This window comes from Candoia aspera, chromosome 6, assembly GCF_035149785.1.
Source record: "Candoia aspera isolate rCanAsp1 chromosome 6, rCanAsp1.hap2, whole genome shotgun sequence".
Taxonomy (NCBI): Eukaryota; Metazoa; Chordata; class Lepidosauria; order Squamata; family Boidae; genus Candoia; species Candoia aspera.
Window position 1 is genome coordinate 97,693,780 of NC_086158.1, and position 18,837 is coordinate 97,712,616.

Below are 18,837 nucleotides of genomic sequence, written 5' to 3' on the forward strand. Positions count from 1 at the left end.
GCTTTTCCATAGAACTTAACTGCCAATAACTTTAGCCATACTGTGCTTATCTACCTTTAAACTTTAGATGTGCTTAAGGCTTGGTTTAATGACTGAGATGGTTAATAGTTTGATAAAGTAAATAAACAGAGATGATGGGGTGGGTCTCCAGTCTTGGTGGTTCTTGCCTAAAGAGGGATTATTTCTAAAACTTTTAGTTTAACTGTTGTATTAGAATGTTAGAGTAGATTTTATCGTTAGTTCATGGCTGTTTTACTGTTACCTTACTTACCATGGACATTTTTATTGTTCTGTGTTTTAGGTTGTATAGCAGATGTTTATGTTTACGCTACCCTGGGGATGTTTTAATTGTTATGGCAATGCCGCTGTGTGTCTGTTCAGATTTGGTTGCATACAAATCCAATAAATAAGTGAAGGAGTGAATACATTACTATAAAATGAGAGGAGGGAGCGATTTGTAAGAAGGGAAGAGAAAGGAGGAGGTTCATCATTTTTATGTCATTGCTCAGCCCCATCTTTTTACCTATTCCCTCAACCCTATGGCACAGCTTTAGAAACACTGTGTGATGCACTCAACATTGCTCAGAATGTCACTGCCCTGTTGGTGTGGCATTAGGTGAATATTTTAAAAAGTTTGTGTTGGAGAAAGGAAGGAAGGGAAGAAGTATGGTAGTTTTTAAAAAAATCTGGACATGCTTTCAAATGATTCCCTGCCACGCGATGGCGGTAGGCAACTTGCTCCATCAACTCATCCCATCTCTAAGATCCAAACAGCTGCTTGGAATAACTGGGGGAAAGAACTGTAGAACATGCAGCAGGTACACAGAGGAAGGTAGGGATCTTACCCAGCAAGTTCGCCACCCTGGGCCTGAGCTTGGCCTGCAATCGCATCCATGATGGCATCTTGAGAATACATGCTGATTGGGGTGTTATACTGAGCATGAATGATGGTGGCCTTGCCCCCAGGACCTTTCACCTCAATGGGTTTGTGTGTGGACAGAGCAGAATCCTTCAGGATGTTGGGGTTGAAACGCTCCACATACTCCGTGCTGGGATGGAGAAAGTGAGGAATCAGGAAGTGTGGGAAGAAAGAAGGGAAGGATGAAAAGGTTAGGGTGGAAGGGAAAAGATGTAGGAGCACAGTGGAATATTTTCACATACACCCAGTCCTTTGGATTTGACAACAGCCAAGAAGGGCAGGCATTCAGCAAGCAGCCAAAGAGCGGGCGTACAGCTGTTCTGAAACATGCAATTGATGCTCTTCTAACCGGAAGATAAAAAAATAACCAATGACCAATGCAATCAGTAGCAGCTTTGTAAACTACCTGCACAGGATTTAATTCATGCTAGAAAGGGCATCTCTGCTGGGCCAGGAATAGCTAAAGGATTCTCCTGCCCGCAAAGGAGGACTTGGGGATTCCTGGATTTGATTGATGAAGCTCAGCACTATGTGGTAATGTCAGCTCTTTGAGGTAGACCAGGTCAGGAAACAAACACCACAAACAACACTAGAGCCTACTTTATGGATATATGCTACAATAAAATCTTGTTTTTCTTTCCTTCACTCTTACGCCTAAGAGAGCCAAGTGGGCCAACCTGGAGTGTCTTCCTCTGCTCTTCCTGGGCTTAGCTGATCCATCCATCCATCCATCCATCAAATTTTATCACTGCCCATCTCTCCCTGGGGAGGGACTCTGGGTGGTTTACACAAAGATAAAATTTAAAATTCAATACAGTTATAAACCAATAAATGTAAGTTTTTCTAGCAGCTGCTGCTGATTTTCTTCAAAGCTATCTCAATACTCCTCTACAAGTAGCAAATTCAGCATGTGTTCATTAAATGCATCTATTGTATCTGGCCTAAGACTCAGTAGATGGCAGCAGAGAGATGCAGAAAACTCTACGACCATCTAGGGATCACCAGGGGCTTGCATCCCAAATCTGATATGCCTACCTACTGACTACAACTTCAGCAGCGGATTGGCTTTTCTTGATGTGAAACTTCAAAACCTAGAAGTTTTTTTCCTACTGGATTGGCATTTAGCAAGACCCCCTGAGGCCTGCCATTCAGAAATACTCGGACAGGAGCTGCAGCAGTGTGTGTAAATAAAGCCGTTGGGTTTTTATGTAATTAGAGCAATGTGGTAGGAGAAACAGCACCGGTGGGATGTTTGCCTCCTTCAGAGCTGCCAAAGGGTGGGGAGTCCTTAAGCATACACATTTGCTCAGCAGGGTGAGACCTTCATGACGCCAAAAGCAGTACATGCATTGATACTTCAGGAGAACAAAATCCAAGGCAAGAACATCAACATGCATTGAGCATTTACGAAACACCTTGATTGGAGCCAAAGCAATTTAGCCTCACCACAATGCACCTCACAAAATGAAGTGCCACACTCTGCAGTGACCACTGGGTTTTGCCACCATTACAAGCCCCTTTGATTAGTTTGCCCTTTTTCTACCCAGACAGACACATGGGAGGAAGGGAAGGCATCAACGCCCCACAGGGACAGGAGGGCAACCTGTGGCTGCCCAGACAAAAATTCTGGCTGTGCTTGCTAAAAACTGACTACAGAGCTTCCCTCTCTTTTGAGGAGAGAAACACATGAAATCTGTCTTGAACCTCTAAAAAAACCTGTATCGCACCAGAAAGACAAAGAATTTCCCCTGTACTCCTCCCCATACCAGTCTCACCCACTAATGTGTCTTTGCTCCCCTTAGTGTGGGCCTTGGTCATGAAAGATTCACAAGAGTTGCATAGGAAGGTTTCAGCTACAGAGGCTTGTTTTACAGATCATCAAACCTTGGAGCCCATGCAGACACCCCAGGACCTTCTAGAAATCATTCCTGATGCACAATGTTCTTCTGGAAACATCTTGTGGATGAAAAAAAGCCTTTCCAGACAAAGGAATACATTGGCAATGAAATCAAGCCAAAATGTCTCCTAAATTAGGTTTATTCTTGGAACAGACCCTGGAGGAATATTCTCCTGGCATTGGTGCTGGCCAACCCAATATGCTGTTAGAGAACACTCCATTTGCAAGCAGATGGAACAGTAGCACGAGGGACCAGATCATGCTATCCCAAGAAAAAGGACATCACCAAGCATGTAACACTGACACACTCTTGAATACTAACTTGGCCACAGGGTTGGCTATGACCTGGAGGAAAGAAAGAAAGGAAGATCAGACCAGTCGATTTCCACTTGTTTCTTTAACAGCAGGAGATAAATAAGTATTAAGCAGGCATCTAAGTCTTTTGTATGCAAATAGGAACAGAAGCACAATATGATGCAGAGAAGGAAATAGCGGGGTTGTAGCTTATCCACTTGGCTTTCTGGAGTTGCAGTAACATTTGGCACTAACTTAGACAAGCATTTTTTTAAACCTGGGTATTGCAGATAGACTGGTGTCATTGATATGAAATGATCTCTGAAAACAGTGCATGAATCAAAGCAATGAAATTACTAAGATGCTAAATATTCTGGGACTGAGTGTGCTTTCTCAACCCACTCCCCTTTCCTATACATGGACTACAACTAGCTGGACATACAACTTGTTTGCTGAAGAACAACCCTTTAATCAAAGCCACAGAAATCTGCCCCACAACACAGCAAATACTGGAGTAAGCTTATGGAATCAGGAGAGGGCCAAGTCCCCCACTGAATTCCACTGTTAAGATGAATGAGACACAGCTGAGATGGGAGCGAAACCTGTTCTTCCCTCCAGATACCAGATCCACCTGGTACAGAATGTTAGCAGATTGCTAGGAAAGCCTTTGGCCCAGGAGAGATCAGAAAAGTCACACACCAGGCATTTCTATAAAAATAATTTTATTTACAGAAAGCAAACATATTTACAGGCTCTCAGTGAGAGCTGCTTAACTCTCTGCATGCCTACACAGAAGGGAAGCTGAAACTAAAACAAGTCCAGGCAAGTTCTTCTCCCCAGGTGCAAAAATTAACATCCGAAAAGAGGACAATTAAATTCAACCTCTTCACCCGGCCAAAATGATTAGTTACCATAGTAACCTTAATCTGTAGTAGAAAACATATTAACACAGAAGACCTCAGCTCTGCCCCAGAATGCATGGCTTTCTCCCTTGTAAATAAATGACAGACCCCAATCCTATGGGGAAAAGTATAGAAATGTACCTTCCTATTCCATATCTAGAAGTGGAAACTAAGTGTGCCCTCTCTTCTTGAGAGTGAGGGAGTTAGTCTCCAGTAATAAGACATTTCCTTGAGTCAAGTTCATCTTCTAGTGACTTCATGGAAACATCTAACCATGGCAACAATGTAAAAATGGCTTGCTGTGGCTTTCTTCCAAATTTATCTTAACCTCCCAATCTAGCCCACACTCCTAGATTTCCCAGTCAAGGCTGACCCTGGTTAGCTTTATCAAGCTCAGCCAAGATTGACAGCGTGCTCCATTCTCTGTGACAGATGCATATGGTAAATTTGTGTCTACAGTCTTGGCAGGATGGGCATAAAAATAAAAAGGACGTTGCTGTTCTCCAAACTTGCCTCGCTTACAAATCTACTGATAACACATTTTTTAACAAAGGAAAATATCAAAATTTGCCCATCACAAAAAGACTGCAAACCTCTGGTTTAATCTTCTGATTCTTGAGATCCCACAGTATCTTTAACCCTTAAATGATCATTATAATTCTTATATATAGCTTTCAGAAGAGTTTACATCAATGAAAACTCAACACAATCATCACAGGATGACATATTATGAAAAGAAGGTGCAGAAAATAGTCTAAAAGAACAATCGGTATAAGAACAGCTTTAAAATAATATGTATTATTTTAAAGGTTGTTGAAATAAACTTTGATACTTCTGCTTCCTGGTCAGCACTGTCAACAGAAGGAGATTCCAGAGTTTGGGGCCATCACTGGAAAGGTCTTGCAGGTTTCTATTTAGGATGAAGGCGTAAGTGAACAAAATCTCCAGTATCTGGACAAGTATGTTTAGAAGCAGCCTTCAAGTAGGGTTACCATATCTGGCTACAAAAATCAAGATTACCAATAGATGCTTTCATCTAATAACCATTCAAATTTGTGCAGCCCAGATATGGTAGCCCTAACTTAAGGGAATCAAGACCAAGACTATCTTGAGGCTTTACAAGACAAGACATGCTGCACTTCAAACAACATGGCAATGAATATGCGGATAATACAATGGAAACAAGATCAGAGCTGACCACTATTCACTAATCAAAGTATGCCAGCCATATTTTGAACCACGTCAGGGTTTTGAGTTATTTTTAATTGCCAGCCTACTTGAGAACCTTTGCAGAAATCCTGTCTCATTTATGCTTGGTCTGTCTTCTCTAAGCATTAAGCTACAGGTTTCATGGAGGGACTTTAAAGACTAGGATGGGTTATAAATGCTGTAAAAAGAAATATTAATCCATGTTAAAAAGAGACATGTAGCTCTTTGGTTTTTCACTCTAAATGTGCAGACCTATAATTCAGACCAAGATATGTAGCAGTAGGAGGATAGGATTATATATCTCCCCTCATCTCTTGCTGCTTTATTTCTGCAAGTGGCTCTTCCTTTACATATACAGGGGTTTCTATTCCTTTTTTATCCTTTGCCACTTAAAGACCCATCAGGGATGAACTATGTAAATTAACCCTAAGAGGTTACAAATGTGCAAATCAGTATGAGATTATTAAAAAATTCCTTTGGCAACTGCCATATCTGTAATGGTATGTGGGAAAGACCTTGGGAGACTGGGCCAAGTGATGCTGCCAAGGGAACAGTCAGGTAAGAGACAGCATAGCCTGCAGCTGGATAGTGGGTGGGGCAAGAGGCTCAGAAGGGACCCTCCCTAGTTTCTCAGGCAGTAAAGAAGACTGGGGCAGTGGGAGAGAATTGTACTTTCAGACTTGCAAGATTGATGTCAGCCTCACAAGGTAAACCAGATAGGAATCACAACCAGATGTGCTAACTCTACTTTATTGTAAAGCTACATTGACTGAATCTTGCAAGTCTGGAAGTACAATCCTCCCCTGTCTCCTTTACAGCCCGAGAAACTAGGGAGGGTCTCTTCTAAGCCTCTTGCCCCACCCACTATCCAGCTGCAGGCTAGGCTATCTCTTATCTGACCGTTCCCTTGGCAGCATCTCTTGGCCCAGTTTCCCAAGGCCTTTCCCACATACCATTACAATATCCTACTTTGGACACATTACATGAAGACCCATCTCTCTTGAAAAGACTCTAATGCTGGGAAAGGTGGAAGAAAAGAGAGAAAGAGGATGACCAGCAGCAAGGTGGATGGATTCAGTTGCAATGGCAATGAAAGCACTATTAGGAGACTTGAAAGAATGGGTTAGGGATAGATTGTCTTGGAGAAAATCTATGTGGTCACTAGGAGTTGAAGACAAATTGATGGCACATAATCAATCAATCAATCTGGAAACTGCCACCGTTTGGCATCCAAGAGCCAAGCTCTATAATCATTCTTCAGAGTGATTGCAGTTCCATCCACAATATGCTGTATGGAAAGATCTTCTCCTCTAGCATGCCTGGATTCAGTTTTAGTTTTCTCATTTCTGAGCTGTACTTGACACCAGACTAGAGATCTATTACTTCTACTGCATCCAATGAGAAGCAATGTTGGATCTAATCCATGAATTAATGACATCTCACAGCAAACCTCCAGATGACCTTTCCCAGCAGTTTTATTTAGCTGCTGAATGCATGAGAGAGAAGATGGTGCCCCACAGGTCAAAGACTATGCATATGCTCAGAACACCTTTTCGTATCAACTGACTGAAAGAGGATCCTGAAGAACTGATCTTATAACCTATCCCTGCCAGGTGTAGCAGAAAGATGCCATAGTTAATCAAGCAACATTGAGAAGTTCAGGTGAAACAAGAATCCATGCCTTGGCCCATCTTCCGATGCAGATCTGCCAGAGAAACCATGGCATATTCCATTTCAGAACTTGGCTGAAAGCCTAGTGAGAATAAATCTAAGTAATGATCACATTTTGAAACTTGACAACCCCTAACCAGGGGATTTGGATGACTGATTGCTAAGACCCAATAAGCTATCTGCTATGCAGTCCCATGGAATAGCACTAGGTTAGCTCCATAATTGAATTTAAATAAGTATGTTAAATTGGTGACCACTGAACCACTTCTGAGGACCTTTTCAAATCTTAAATAGCTGCAAATGAATTTTTCCACCAAGTTCACTCTTAGCAGGAAAGTGTAACCACCCAGCTCTTTAATGAGATATTCTATCAACATGTGCTTATCCAATTCATATTTGTCACAGTTTAAGGTACCTGCTTTCAAAGATGTTGGTGCACATATCATGAGCAAAGTAGCCTTAAATAAAACCTGGATCAGTAGAAATCAGCTGGGAAGCTGATCCTGCAAGACCTTTCTCTGTTGCAAGAAACATCCCAGGCTGGACTCAAAGTTACCTTATCAACTGGTAGGGAACAGGACACTCTGCCACAGAGATGCAAATATCCCCATTCCTAACGTTATGCACATTTTATTTAAGAGTTGTTTTGTAAGCCAATCTTGGCTGAAAAATATTACAGATCGATGCACAGAAATAGAGTGTTCCCTGAACTTGCTTGCCAAGATTTAACAGGAAACACAGCCCTGGGGAATGGGGGAACCCGAATGCACCAAGCCAGTCTTTTTTGCAACCCTACATTTGTCAGGAAAGCAATTGGAATAAGGTCCCCCTCACTTTGTATCCAAATTTATCTCCCTGTTACAGAAACTCAGAAAGATATATTAGGAACAAGTTGTACAGTAGTAAGCAGATGAGTGATTCTGTATCCCTTTTAGGAATGCACAGGACAGCTGGGCATCCGCTTACTGGAAACAGTCAGTGCAATAGTATCGTTTTCTGTAGCAGTTGCTATTGGCTGATTTAAGCCTCTAAGCAATGCTTATGCAGGTAAAACAACATTTGCAAGTGCGCCTTTAATAATATATCCTTTAATTCCAGAGGGGGAGCATTGTTCCCATAGTATCTGACTGGGATTTCAGCAAACCTCACAGGGAAAATGTAGATGCTTTTCTTATTGAGCCTGTGTCTGTTATGGCCAGTGGGTCTTTGTGGTCATTTAGAAAGAGGAATGCCAGGTCCAGATCTCAAGAAGCCATTGAAAAGATAGGAAACATTTACTGTGAAATATGACCTCAGATCTTGTATCAAAGTTTCCCAATCTTTCTTTCTTTTCTTTCTTTTTTTGTTTCTTCTGCCATTCAGTCCCTCCACACAATTTATACCTTGGGGTCCCCATTCTCATGGGAAAGCTCATTCTCTCTCATTTGTCAGTGCTCATCACAGACAGGTAAGTTCTCTCTGGGGCCTGATCCATTGGCCTGCAAAGCAACCATCTCCTCTGCCATGCCATGCCATACCATGCCATGAAGCTTCTCCTTTGAGGAATCACTGGTACAACATAAGAGCCTCCACAGTTTACAAACACTGGAGACAAAAATCTCCAGCCAGCCCATCAACTCCAGTGGAAATAGGAGCCAAAAACAGGAAAGAGAGGGTTATTCCTGCAAGATTACTAATCAATATGCACCCCCCCTCCCCAGTCCTTCATGAATCCCATGCATGCTTGTAAATAGCGTTAACAATGCTAATTACACTCAGCCTAGAATGCCAGCATGTTTTTAGCTGCTGGTGCCCTTCAGATGTGGTGAACTTCAGCCCCCCAAATCCTCCACAGCTGGAGGACACCAAGTTGGAGAAACTGTCACAGCCTTTCATCTCCAGGACCAGAGGCAGCCCATCTTCAGAGGTGATTTCTCTACTTCTAATCTCAGCAGCTTCTCATAGTGTCATCCTGAGAAAATGCCAAGTCCACTTATGCAAAACAGTCCTGAGACAGATGGCTTTTGCATCAGAGCTTTCTACTCATTATTCTTTGGTTCTCGTTTAAAGTACTCATAAATCATTCATGGTAATAGATAAGAATGTACATTTAATTGCTCTACACTATATTTAGGAAAGGTATCTCCTATAACAGCCTTCTCCAAGGTGGTATCTCCAGAGGTGCTGGGACACCAGCTCCCCAAATTCCTAGCTAGCATACCAAGTATTTCCAACTTTTCTGGAGGACAGAACAATTATTTTCTGCTTTGGATCCTGAGTGCATTAGGATAGCTTGAACGTGGTCAAAGACCACTGATTATTCAAAAGACCAGCAGTTATTTCTGGAGCACCAAGTTGGGAGATCTGTTTTCCTTGCCAGAGTTCAGAATCTGTGTCTTTTTGACTGCCAGATGTTTCAGATGAAGAAAAGGGAATGGCAGGTATAGCTGTATCTGCTTGGTAAACTTTTCAAAGGCACTTGGTTGGCCACTGTTGATCTAGATGGATTCAGCAAGGCAAATTCTTAAGATCTATTTAATGATGAATTAAAATGCACATCTCTGCAAAGTATGTTTCCAATTAACCATGTATGGAAGTTACTCATTCACCAAGCTATTCAGACTGCATTGTTACAAAACAAGTTTATTGCATTTACATACCCTCTAAGAAGTCCACCTTCTGAAGCCCTTCGGGTGAGACTTAACTTATGCACCTCAGCCATTTCTCTTAGAGTGTCTGCTGAGTAAAGACCAATGGGGTTGTTATATTGCCTTGCGGGGCTCAGCTGGTGTTTCGGTTTACTGCCGTCGGTAAATATTGTGCTTGTTTTTGAACCTAAGTCAGTTTTTGCTGTTGAGCGGTCAGATGTCACCGACTGAGAGGAGGACATGGAAGATCTAATGCTGGTACTCATTAAGAAGGAAGAGCTATGTGATAGACTGGTCTCTTGTTTGCTGAGGTAGCCTGAATATGCACCATTGCTTTCTAAAATGCTATTCTTGGACCCCACTGACGCGCTATTTAGAGGACTGAAGTTCACTCGGTTGGCACTGACTTCCAGAACAGAATCCTGTAGAAGCAAATATGCAGGCAAAGGAAGGAAAGGAAAAAAAGAAAGAAAGAAAGAAAGAAAGAAAGAAAGAAAGAAAGAAAGAAAGAAAGAAAGAAAGAAAGAGAGGAAAACAATCATAGCATTCATGCAGAAAGGAAAAAATTCCCAGCTCTGGCATTCTACATAGAGCAGTAAGGTTGCCAACCATGTATTTATTTATTTATGAACTAGCAAAACAGGCAGGTATTCTATTCTGAGTTATCAGAACAGAGTTTGTTAGGAATCAAAACAGGATAGATCCTAGTGGGAAATTTTGGCAAAATCTGGAATTTATTGGCTTTTAGACACCAGGGGCAGTCACTTGATGTGGATATATTGTTTTATTTGTGTTGGCAACTTTACATATTAGGCATTTGCATCAAAACAAATACGTAACTTCAATAGGCTTGCATTAGTTAAGCGAAAATATTAACTCCAAGTCTTCCCGAAGAGGCATATCAATAAATCATCTTCTCCAAACAGCTGCTATTATTAGTTATATAACAGGTCATCCACTGCGGTTGCCAAATTGTTCACATGGAAAGGACAGTGGACTCTTCAAGAAATCTGGATATCTGGACAGTGTTTGCATACATACAACAATGCAGTAAAGGAGGAACGCAAGAGAGACCAAGTCTGTAGCTGGTCTCTATATAATTAGTTTCAGTAACAGAGGTTGCTGTCAGCACTGGCCAAAGTTCATGCTAATCAAGGCCATGCAACAAGGTAAGCAAAATAGGCTGTAAAGACACTATTGATAGATCTTCCCTAGTACATAAATTTCATTTGAGCAAATGAAAGAGGGTCATCTACACCACAGGAATCTTGAGTCCAGGTCAGTGATTCTATCCCGCTTGCTCAGTCTTTCCCCACCCCTTGGGTAAACAGATAGAACTTATTATCAGATGTCCTCTTCCTTACTGATTTCCTGGTCATTCAGTCCTTATTCGTGATAAAAAGGAAAAACCTAAAGGTTTCCAAGAGTGAGTTCCAAGCCACCAACTTCCACACAGCACCGATACACTGGAGGGAGGACCAGAGTTCATACAGGTGGATCCAGCAATCCACACCAACTATTTCTATAAACTCCCAAGAAACTTGGGATGTGGCTATCTCAGAACTTTAATAATAAAAGTGTAATAAATAAGTAATCCTGTTCATTTCAGTCCAAACACACTTCGGGCTCTCACTGATCTGGAAACTTCTGATGGTAGCATGCAACACACAAGGGCTCAGTTGGACCATCGGTCAGAGCCACTAGGGACCTCTGCATGAAGCTCAACACAATCAGAATTTTTTCTTGCTTATCAAGCTCCCGTATTAATTATTACTATAAATAATGTCAAACCATAAAGCTGAAGGGAGAATTCACAGAGGCTTGTTAGTTGACTTCCATCAACAGTGGGCTCCTCTGCATGGATATTTTTGCTTCCCCGTGAGTCTAGCCTGTCTGCAATCGGTCTGAAGTCTGTAATTTGCAATATGTCCGAATGGTCACTATTTCTCAAATGTGCCAGCATGCGCAAGCTTTCCACAGCTGTCTCTCAAGGCCTTCTTCGACTTGTGCAACAGGGACGGTCCTTCAAGTTGTACCAATGAGAGTTTGGGGGTTTCTCCAGACTGTCGTGACAACTCACCGTGTCATCTCAATGGAGGAACGAACGTTCCCCACACTCAGTGTGACTCAGCCAAGCTGTGCCCCCTTCCAAAGGAATCGTCCACCACAGTGGCACTGCCATCAAGCCACAAGGATACGCAAAGGCAACATGCACAGGATGCCAAGATGCAAAACCTGCCCTTACGTACCCAAGTACATAAGTTGGGGCATTTGTGTCACAATGTCCATCTCATCACTTACTCCCATGACAGACACCACGGCCCACCACTATTCTGAAGAACTGTGGACCGACCTTCTGAAGGAATAGTAGGAGCAATCCATATTATTAGGTTCTGGAGTGGCCATGCAGAAGGAAGGTCCTGCGCCATGGCCAGAGGTTGTCTCTGGAGGCTGCACGACTTCCGCCAGCCCTTACGCTGGTCAATGTATTTCTGTCTTGATGGGTCTAGCCATGTTATCATCAATCAGACATTTTCTAATACTGCACTGGGGCACCAGAGAACTATAACCAGAGACTGATGACCTATAAACCCTGACTGCATGAGCTAACATGGCTAATAGCTAACACGGGTAATAGCCAGAGTTCCTGTAATGGTAATTCAATACCATTTGAAGGGCCTCGAGTTCTCCATTTCCATTCCAAGCAGCCTGTGATGCTGTGTGTTGTTGGCAATAATTCAGGGGAAGTCTCCCTTGAAGCGCCTACTGTATGTGTGGCCACCTCTCAAAGGTTTTGCCTTGCCACTTCAAATGCCTCCATATTTTGCATGCTCGTGCCTGTGGAGAAGACATTCTGATGAATGATTGTTGACAGGTTGGAACTGGTAGGAACCAAGGAACCACACAGAGATGATAAGCACTGATTTTAAAAAAAAGAGAAATAAAAGAAAAAGAAAAATAATGGATAGAATTGTATATAGGAAAGGTCTGGAGGAAGAGATAGGAATCTGAATTCCTCCGCTGAAATAATGTGGCATCTGGAAAAATAATGTGATAGGCAGGATCCCCCGCTAGTGATTTTTAAGGTCTTCTAGAAGTGTCACCTTAAGAAGGTATAAAGCCTGTCCTCATTAGTATTATTATGGCACATCAGTGGGTGGATGACTTTAGAAAGTGCTGCCGGTCAGTAATGGGAACCTTTCAGAGGAAGATTTCTACTGTCACAGAGATACTGTACTTACAAAGTCATTGCGCCTTTGTAAACATAGAGCTTATCTTAGACAACTAATTTAGAACTTGGCCTAGAAGTTGCAGGAAGGAACACTGGTTAACTTTAATGAAACATGGATGCAAATTTGTGTAAAGAAATGAGGTGGGAAGATTTTATGAAGGGACGGGGGAAGGATAAATGTGGGTGCTCTGACACAATGAGAACCAACTGGGTTAAGATGTTCAGGACTCCATGTTTGAAGGGAAATTGGTTTGCCTGTACCATCATCAAAATTTTGACCAAGAAAAGTTTTCAGTGGTTCACTGTCATGTGGGTATCACATGGCTGGCCATGATTTCTGTTGCAGGAGGGCCACAGCCATCTGTGATTACCTTGCAGACGGACCAGTACCATTGAATGGAAGTCAATTGATACATATAACCAGTACTTTTCACTTTTGAAGTCTAGATTCCTATTCCTGAATACATGGGCTACTAAATCCAATACAACTTTGTATTGACCACTGCCCACATAAAACCACAATGACCATATTCTATGGATTGTATTTGCAGCATTGTCCACTGTTGCTGCTGGACATCCAATAGCAGGGATCCATTCTTTGCTGACCATTAACAGAAATAAAATTGAATCAAACAGATAGCCACAGAGGAGATGCTTTGTACCAGATTTGACTATTTATCCAGGCATAAGGTTACCAGAACTGGGCTACAAAAATCCAGATCACTAGAGGGCAGCAAAGAGTTGGAGTGTTGGGTAACCCTTGGCTGCATTCTAGGGGTCATCTGGAGTTCTGGAGTCCAGGTATGATAGCTCTATCCATGTAGCCTTCTACTCGGACCAACAGTTCTCCAGGCTTCATGGAATAACTTTTCCACATTACCTGGATAAATGATTCAGATTTTTAGCAGGGCAGAAAGGGATTGTACCTGGCTTCATGGCACTGTTGTCTTTTCTCTAAAGAGAGATATTAAAACTGGGGTAATTTTTCAACTGGCAAGAAGAGGAGGTGTTTTCCTGAACGTTGGGTTTCCTCTCTATAGTTTAATTACTCTCACCTTACTAGCCTGCTTTATTTCATGGAGGAGAGAGAGGTGGCCTCTTGTTCTCTAGCCCTAAATACATTTGGATTCATGGAGAATCCTGAAAGCTAGAATTAAGCTTCTCTCTGCGGTGACTAAAGAAAAAAGACACAAGACATCCTTTCAGCCTCCTATCACATCTTCAGTCTTCTAAACGTCTTTAAACAATGGTAAATGTTCAGTTTATCTCATCGCTTGTATCTTCGAGCCAGAGAACAGGCATGTTTAATTGTTCACTCCAGAGGTCCTGTGTACATGAAGAAATGCAGGGAATCTTGTGAGATAAACTGAGAGTTATCTTGTCACTGAAAACAGACGGAACTGTGGGGTATCCGGTCTTGTGAATCTCTTGTGTGATGATTGTGCAAACACCTATATCCACCCCTCATGGTATGCCTGGCTTACGCTTCTCCAGTCTGCAAGCTCATAACTTCATGACAAAGATTTGAAGCACAAGGAGAAGAAACAGGACTCATTATATTTCTTCTCCTGCTGATAGCTTTGAAAGTCAGAAGTGAACCCACAGCTTCCTTGCCTTGGTCAAGGTTTTGGGGAAAAGTTCTATCAACTCTTTTATAGCCCCTTTGTTAGAAATGCTGGATTTAAATGTAAGGCCTACTCTCTTCACACTATGCATTTTAATACTAAGAGGGACCTGAGCTGTTCTTTGCTTATCATTATTGTTATCATTATTACTTCTTAGCAGTATTTATTTAAGGATGTTTTACCCCACTGTTGAAGCAAAAAATATTCCCAGAAATGCTTAGCTAAAGGGCCAATAGAAAATAAATAGATCCTCCTCAGGACTTAGATGAGAAGTGAGGGAGAGAATGATTCAAAACACAAACAGAGATTGAGAATATACATTTCCCTGCTGCCCAATTTACATAAGGACCCAGGTTAATTTATCATGCAAAATCAGCCCACATTACCAACACTCAATGGCTATCAGAGTAACTGTGACAGGGATTAAAGGTCTGTATTAATCTCAGTTTTCTGGCAAAGTTCTATCCTTGTTTCAGAACAATCTGAAATGTATTCTCATGGTTATTTCTCATGCCTATTCTACTCACTCAAGGGAATCATATGTTTAAATGAACACTCATTCTGACAGAATTTGCCAAGATATTGCAAAAAGACATTACAAGCTGTAAAGTCTCTGAGATACACTTAAGGAGGAATCCTCCCTTAAAACCAGAGAACATAGAGTTTTCAAGTTCTCCCATTTCTTCCCTTCTTTTATTGATTTCTCTCTCTCTCCTTGATTTCTTCCTCCTCTAAATATACAGTGTATGTGGACAATGAGGGCATAGGCCAGAGATGGGAATTCTCTTGAAGCCTGAGGACACATCCTTCAAAGTAGGAGGAAGAGAAGAGATGGATGGTCATTCTGTTCTTTTAGAAGGGTAATACGATCTATGCCGTGTGGCACATCACAGTATTATGATTCTAATTTCTCCCACATCAAATGCCAGTCTCCCTGAAGAAAGCTTTACATCCAGAAATTCAACAGAAGCAAAGGAAACTATTAGACATATACCTTTTGATGAGGGATCACGGGCATGGGGGCATCAATTCTTGGGGTGCCTGTTGACAATGGAACTGGACGTTTTGATCTGGCAAGGGCACAAGAAAAAAAAATGATTGTTGAGCAGCTGATGGTTTTCCACATCTTTCAAATAATGTATTATAAACTGCTGTCGATATTGTTTTTAATCTTTGCATCCCCCTTCTAGTTTTACTACTGAACCATCCACCTTTTCCTTTCAAATCTAGGCACATGTGCTTTCATCTCCTTCTTCCCAACAGCATAGGACTTTTGAAGTTACAAATAAGGATAAGTACAAAAAGATAAGTACAAAAAATATATGAACCTAGAGCCTTAAATTACAAGAAAACAAGAAAAAGAGAAGGCTTGGTCTGTGGAAAAACATTTCTTTTAATTCAATTGTCAGCAAGGCCATGGAAAAAGCAAGGCTTCAGTGTTGAAAGAAATAACACACCAGGCCAATGCCCACCAACATCTGATTCTTCTTTCCTTCTACTGGGTCGTGATTTGTTTGCTGACCCAGCAAATGTTTGCTTAATTCCACATTTATTTACATTATGACTGTAGTAAGCCAACAGGATGAGGCATGGAGACAAAACTGGAAAAAGCTATTTCTCAGAGGCTTCTGAATTAAAAAATAATAATTGGGAAACTAGAGATCAAGAGTATATTAGGGTTGAACATATATTGTGATATTGATCTTTCTTGGTTTAGAGTCAGGGGTGCCCACAGGATAGGGTGAAAAAGCCTTTGATTGCACCATCACTGCTATCTTGACTTTTTTGCCCATGCCCTGCAAACACTCCTGGTTAGAGTTAAGGACTGGCACTGTCCTAACAGTGAGACACACACTGAGATGAGGAGTAGTTCTCTAGTGTTTATTACTGCTACACAAACAGAATCCTAACAAACTGAAGAAGCGTGGGAAAAACCCAGACATATAAACCCCAAAAGCTAAGGCGGGCCTGATCTGTGTCTCTTTGAATGGCTGCTTAATTCCTCAGTACTACACATGCGTTTTCCCCCCTGGATAGAGGCCCCCTCCTGCTCACTGTCATTACTCATGACAGGCACTAAATCCAGCCTCTTCTGATCCTGGGCCCTGAGCTGTAGATGGGGGCAGCTATGGGGGGAAGGCATTACACAATCATGACATCATCATGGCTATGTCGGTAAACTCTCTCTACCACACAGACATTTAAATTTAAAAACAGTTGCCAAGGTTCAAGTATTCAGAAAGGAAAATGTATTTACGGTTTCAGAGCAATTTCTTGGCAAAGCCCTGCTCCATTCCTTTTTCTTCCCTTTGTTTCAAATGCTGATGTAAATTATTCTGCAGAGGCAATTAATATCGCTCTCATATGCAGAGATATAATGAAAAAGAATTACTTGCTTGGCTGATGCTTTGATTGTGATTCCAGGATTTTGTGACATTCTCTCCACTTAGAGAGAAATGAAGAGGCACACTTTAGAATTAGATCTGAACCCTTCCCTGTTACATTTATCTTTTTTAGGTGTTCATTGAGACAGATTCACCATTTGTCACTCAGAAGTAATGAAACAAATGCCAAGACTTTTGTTTAGGGAAGAACAGCTTCCTCATTTCATAGAGCCCTTCTCCATAATGAGTCTTGTGTTGGATGTTTCTGAGTGAGGGGGAAGAAGACCAGCCTTTCTAACTTCTCAACTCTAAACCAGCCTTTCTCAACTTCTCAACTCCACATCTGTTTCCAGGCAGGGTTTACATAGTGGCCTGTGGAGCACCACAACACTCTGAAGAAGGACACTGAAGTCCAGAGTGAATTAAACGGCCTCCAAATGGACTCATTACCCACACAGACCTCCAATTTGACTATAACTTGGTTTCTATATCATGCTAAGCTATGGTTTGCTCAAGCATAACTTCCTGAATAAAATGGCTGGTTTCTGATAACGTACTAACACATAAACCATGGTTTACAAACTGTATAAGATGGGTTGCAATAAGATGGGTGTATTTGCATATACACCTGTACCCATACATAGAATTAGCCAAGTGTTTCAAGGACATCCAGTCTGATTAGAGCCATCAAATCAATATGTTCTTCAGTCTGAAGATTCAACTTCAAGGAGTGATTCAGCCAAGCTGCCTTTGAGTTGAATCTTTGGATTGAATATCATCACAGCCCTAGCTGTCCCAGGAAATAATATCACCATGTGTCTGGACAAATGCTTTTGAGAGCCTATTTGTGGGACACAAGTCAGACCTAGCACACTTTAACCTGCTCTCTGTTCAATAGGGAGACTAGCTCCGTATGCTGGCAAATCCATAGCAATGCAAAGAGGATTTACACATGGACTGTGCCCTTCATTGCTATCTAACAGAGGTGGTACCAAGTCTCAGTGGCTCTGTTGATGCCTACAGGAATGGACCCACTTAAAACCTGTGAAAGAAGGCAATCCGTCTGCCAATTGCTGAATCAAAGTCAGGGAGTGATAATCTGCTAGAATTAGATAGAAATTATTTCTCACTCACTCATCTGCTGACTGGATGCTTTTTTTTCCCTCACTGATCAAATTCTCGCATTTATTCACCAACATTTGAATAATTAATGGGATTGGCCATCACAGCAAGCAAGATAACCTTCCAGAACTGTTAAATCTTCTTCTTTCCTTTGCTTATGAATCTGAATATCACAATAGATCACAATTTATGTGGCATTACAAAGATATGCTCAGCAAATGCATTAGATCTGAAAGAGCAAGGGGGTCATCTACTGTTAAGCTGCTCAGTTGAACACATTTGATCTTTGTTGTTGTTGGTAGTGGCTTGTTTCGTACATCAGTGGTGGAACAGGAGACATTTTTCCATGGTTTGACAGCATAACTGGGACTACTATGGGGTGGGTGCAGCTATTTCATCAGTAACTCTTCTACAGGTGCATCACAACTTCTTTAACTCTGATATAAAAGTTGGGCCACAGTTCTGATGGGTTGTGCTGAAACATCTCTCATGCTTAATTGACCACGCCTTGACTACTTGAAACAAACTAAAAATATATCAGCTCCAACAGGCTGTGCAAAAGAGAGATCCCCCATGCCCACCCATCTGCACTGATGAACTAACCACCAGAGAGCCATTCTCACAATCTGAAAGGACCACTTACATCAAGACAGTTACAGTATTTTCAACCCAGTGTGTTTAAAAGAATTACAAAACAGGTAAGAGCCATGTGGAAGACAATAGATCGAGAGGTAAAATCTCCTTGCCAAATACAGCACTGAAGGTCCTTTATATGCAGCTCAAACTGCTCCCACCCTCATGCCATGGAGATGTTTTTCAGACCTTTGCATACATCATTTGGCACTTGTTTTGTCAGACCTACAAGCTAATCAGCACTAATCAAGTGCACAAGGGCCGCTTGCAGCATTTTGAACCAATTTGAATGCCTCCTTCTTTCCCCAAGGTGTGATGTTGT

The 18,837-nt window shown here is 41.7% G+C and overlaps 1 protein-coding gene across 4 annotated transcripts in view; it reads right to left on the reverse strand.

Moving 5' to 3' along the window:
- Positions 1 to 18,837, reverse strand: part of LDB3 (LIM domain binding 3) — a 128,914-nt gene that overhangs the window by 56,422 nt on the left and 53,655 nt on the right. For all 4 annotated transcript variants that reach the window (XM_063307741.1, XM_063307742.1, XM_063307740.1 and 1 more), the window contains 3 exons: positions 15,371 to 15,446; positions 3,139 to 3,161; positions 846 to 1,049 (listed from right to left, as the gene is read on the reverse strand). In XM_063307741.1, the coding sequence (XP_063163811.1) occupies positions 846 to 1,049; positions 3,139 to 3,161; positions 15,371 to 15,446 (303 nt within the window). The remainder of the gene's footprint in view (positions 1 to 845; positions 1,050 to 3,138; positions 3,162 to 15,370; positions 15,447 to 18,837) is intronic.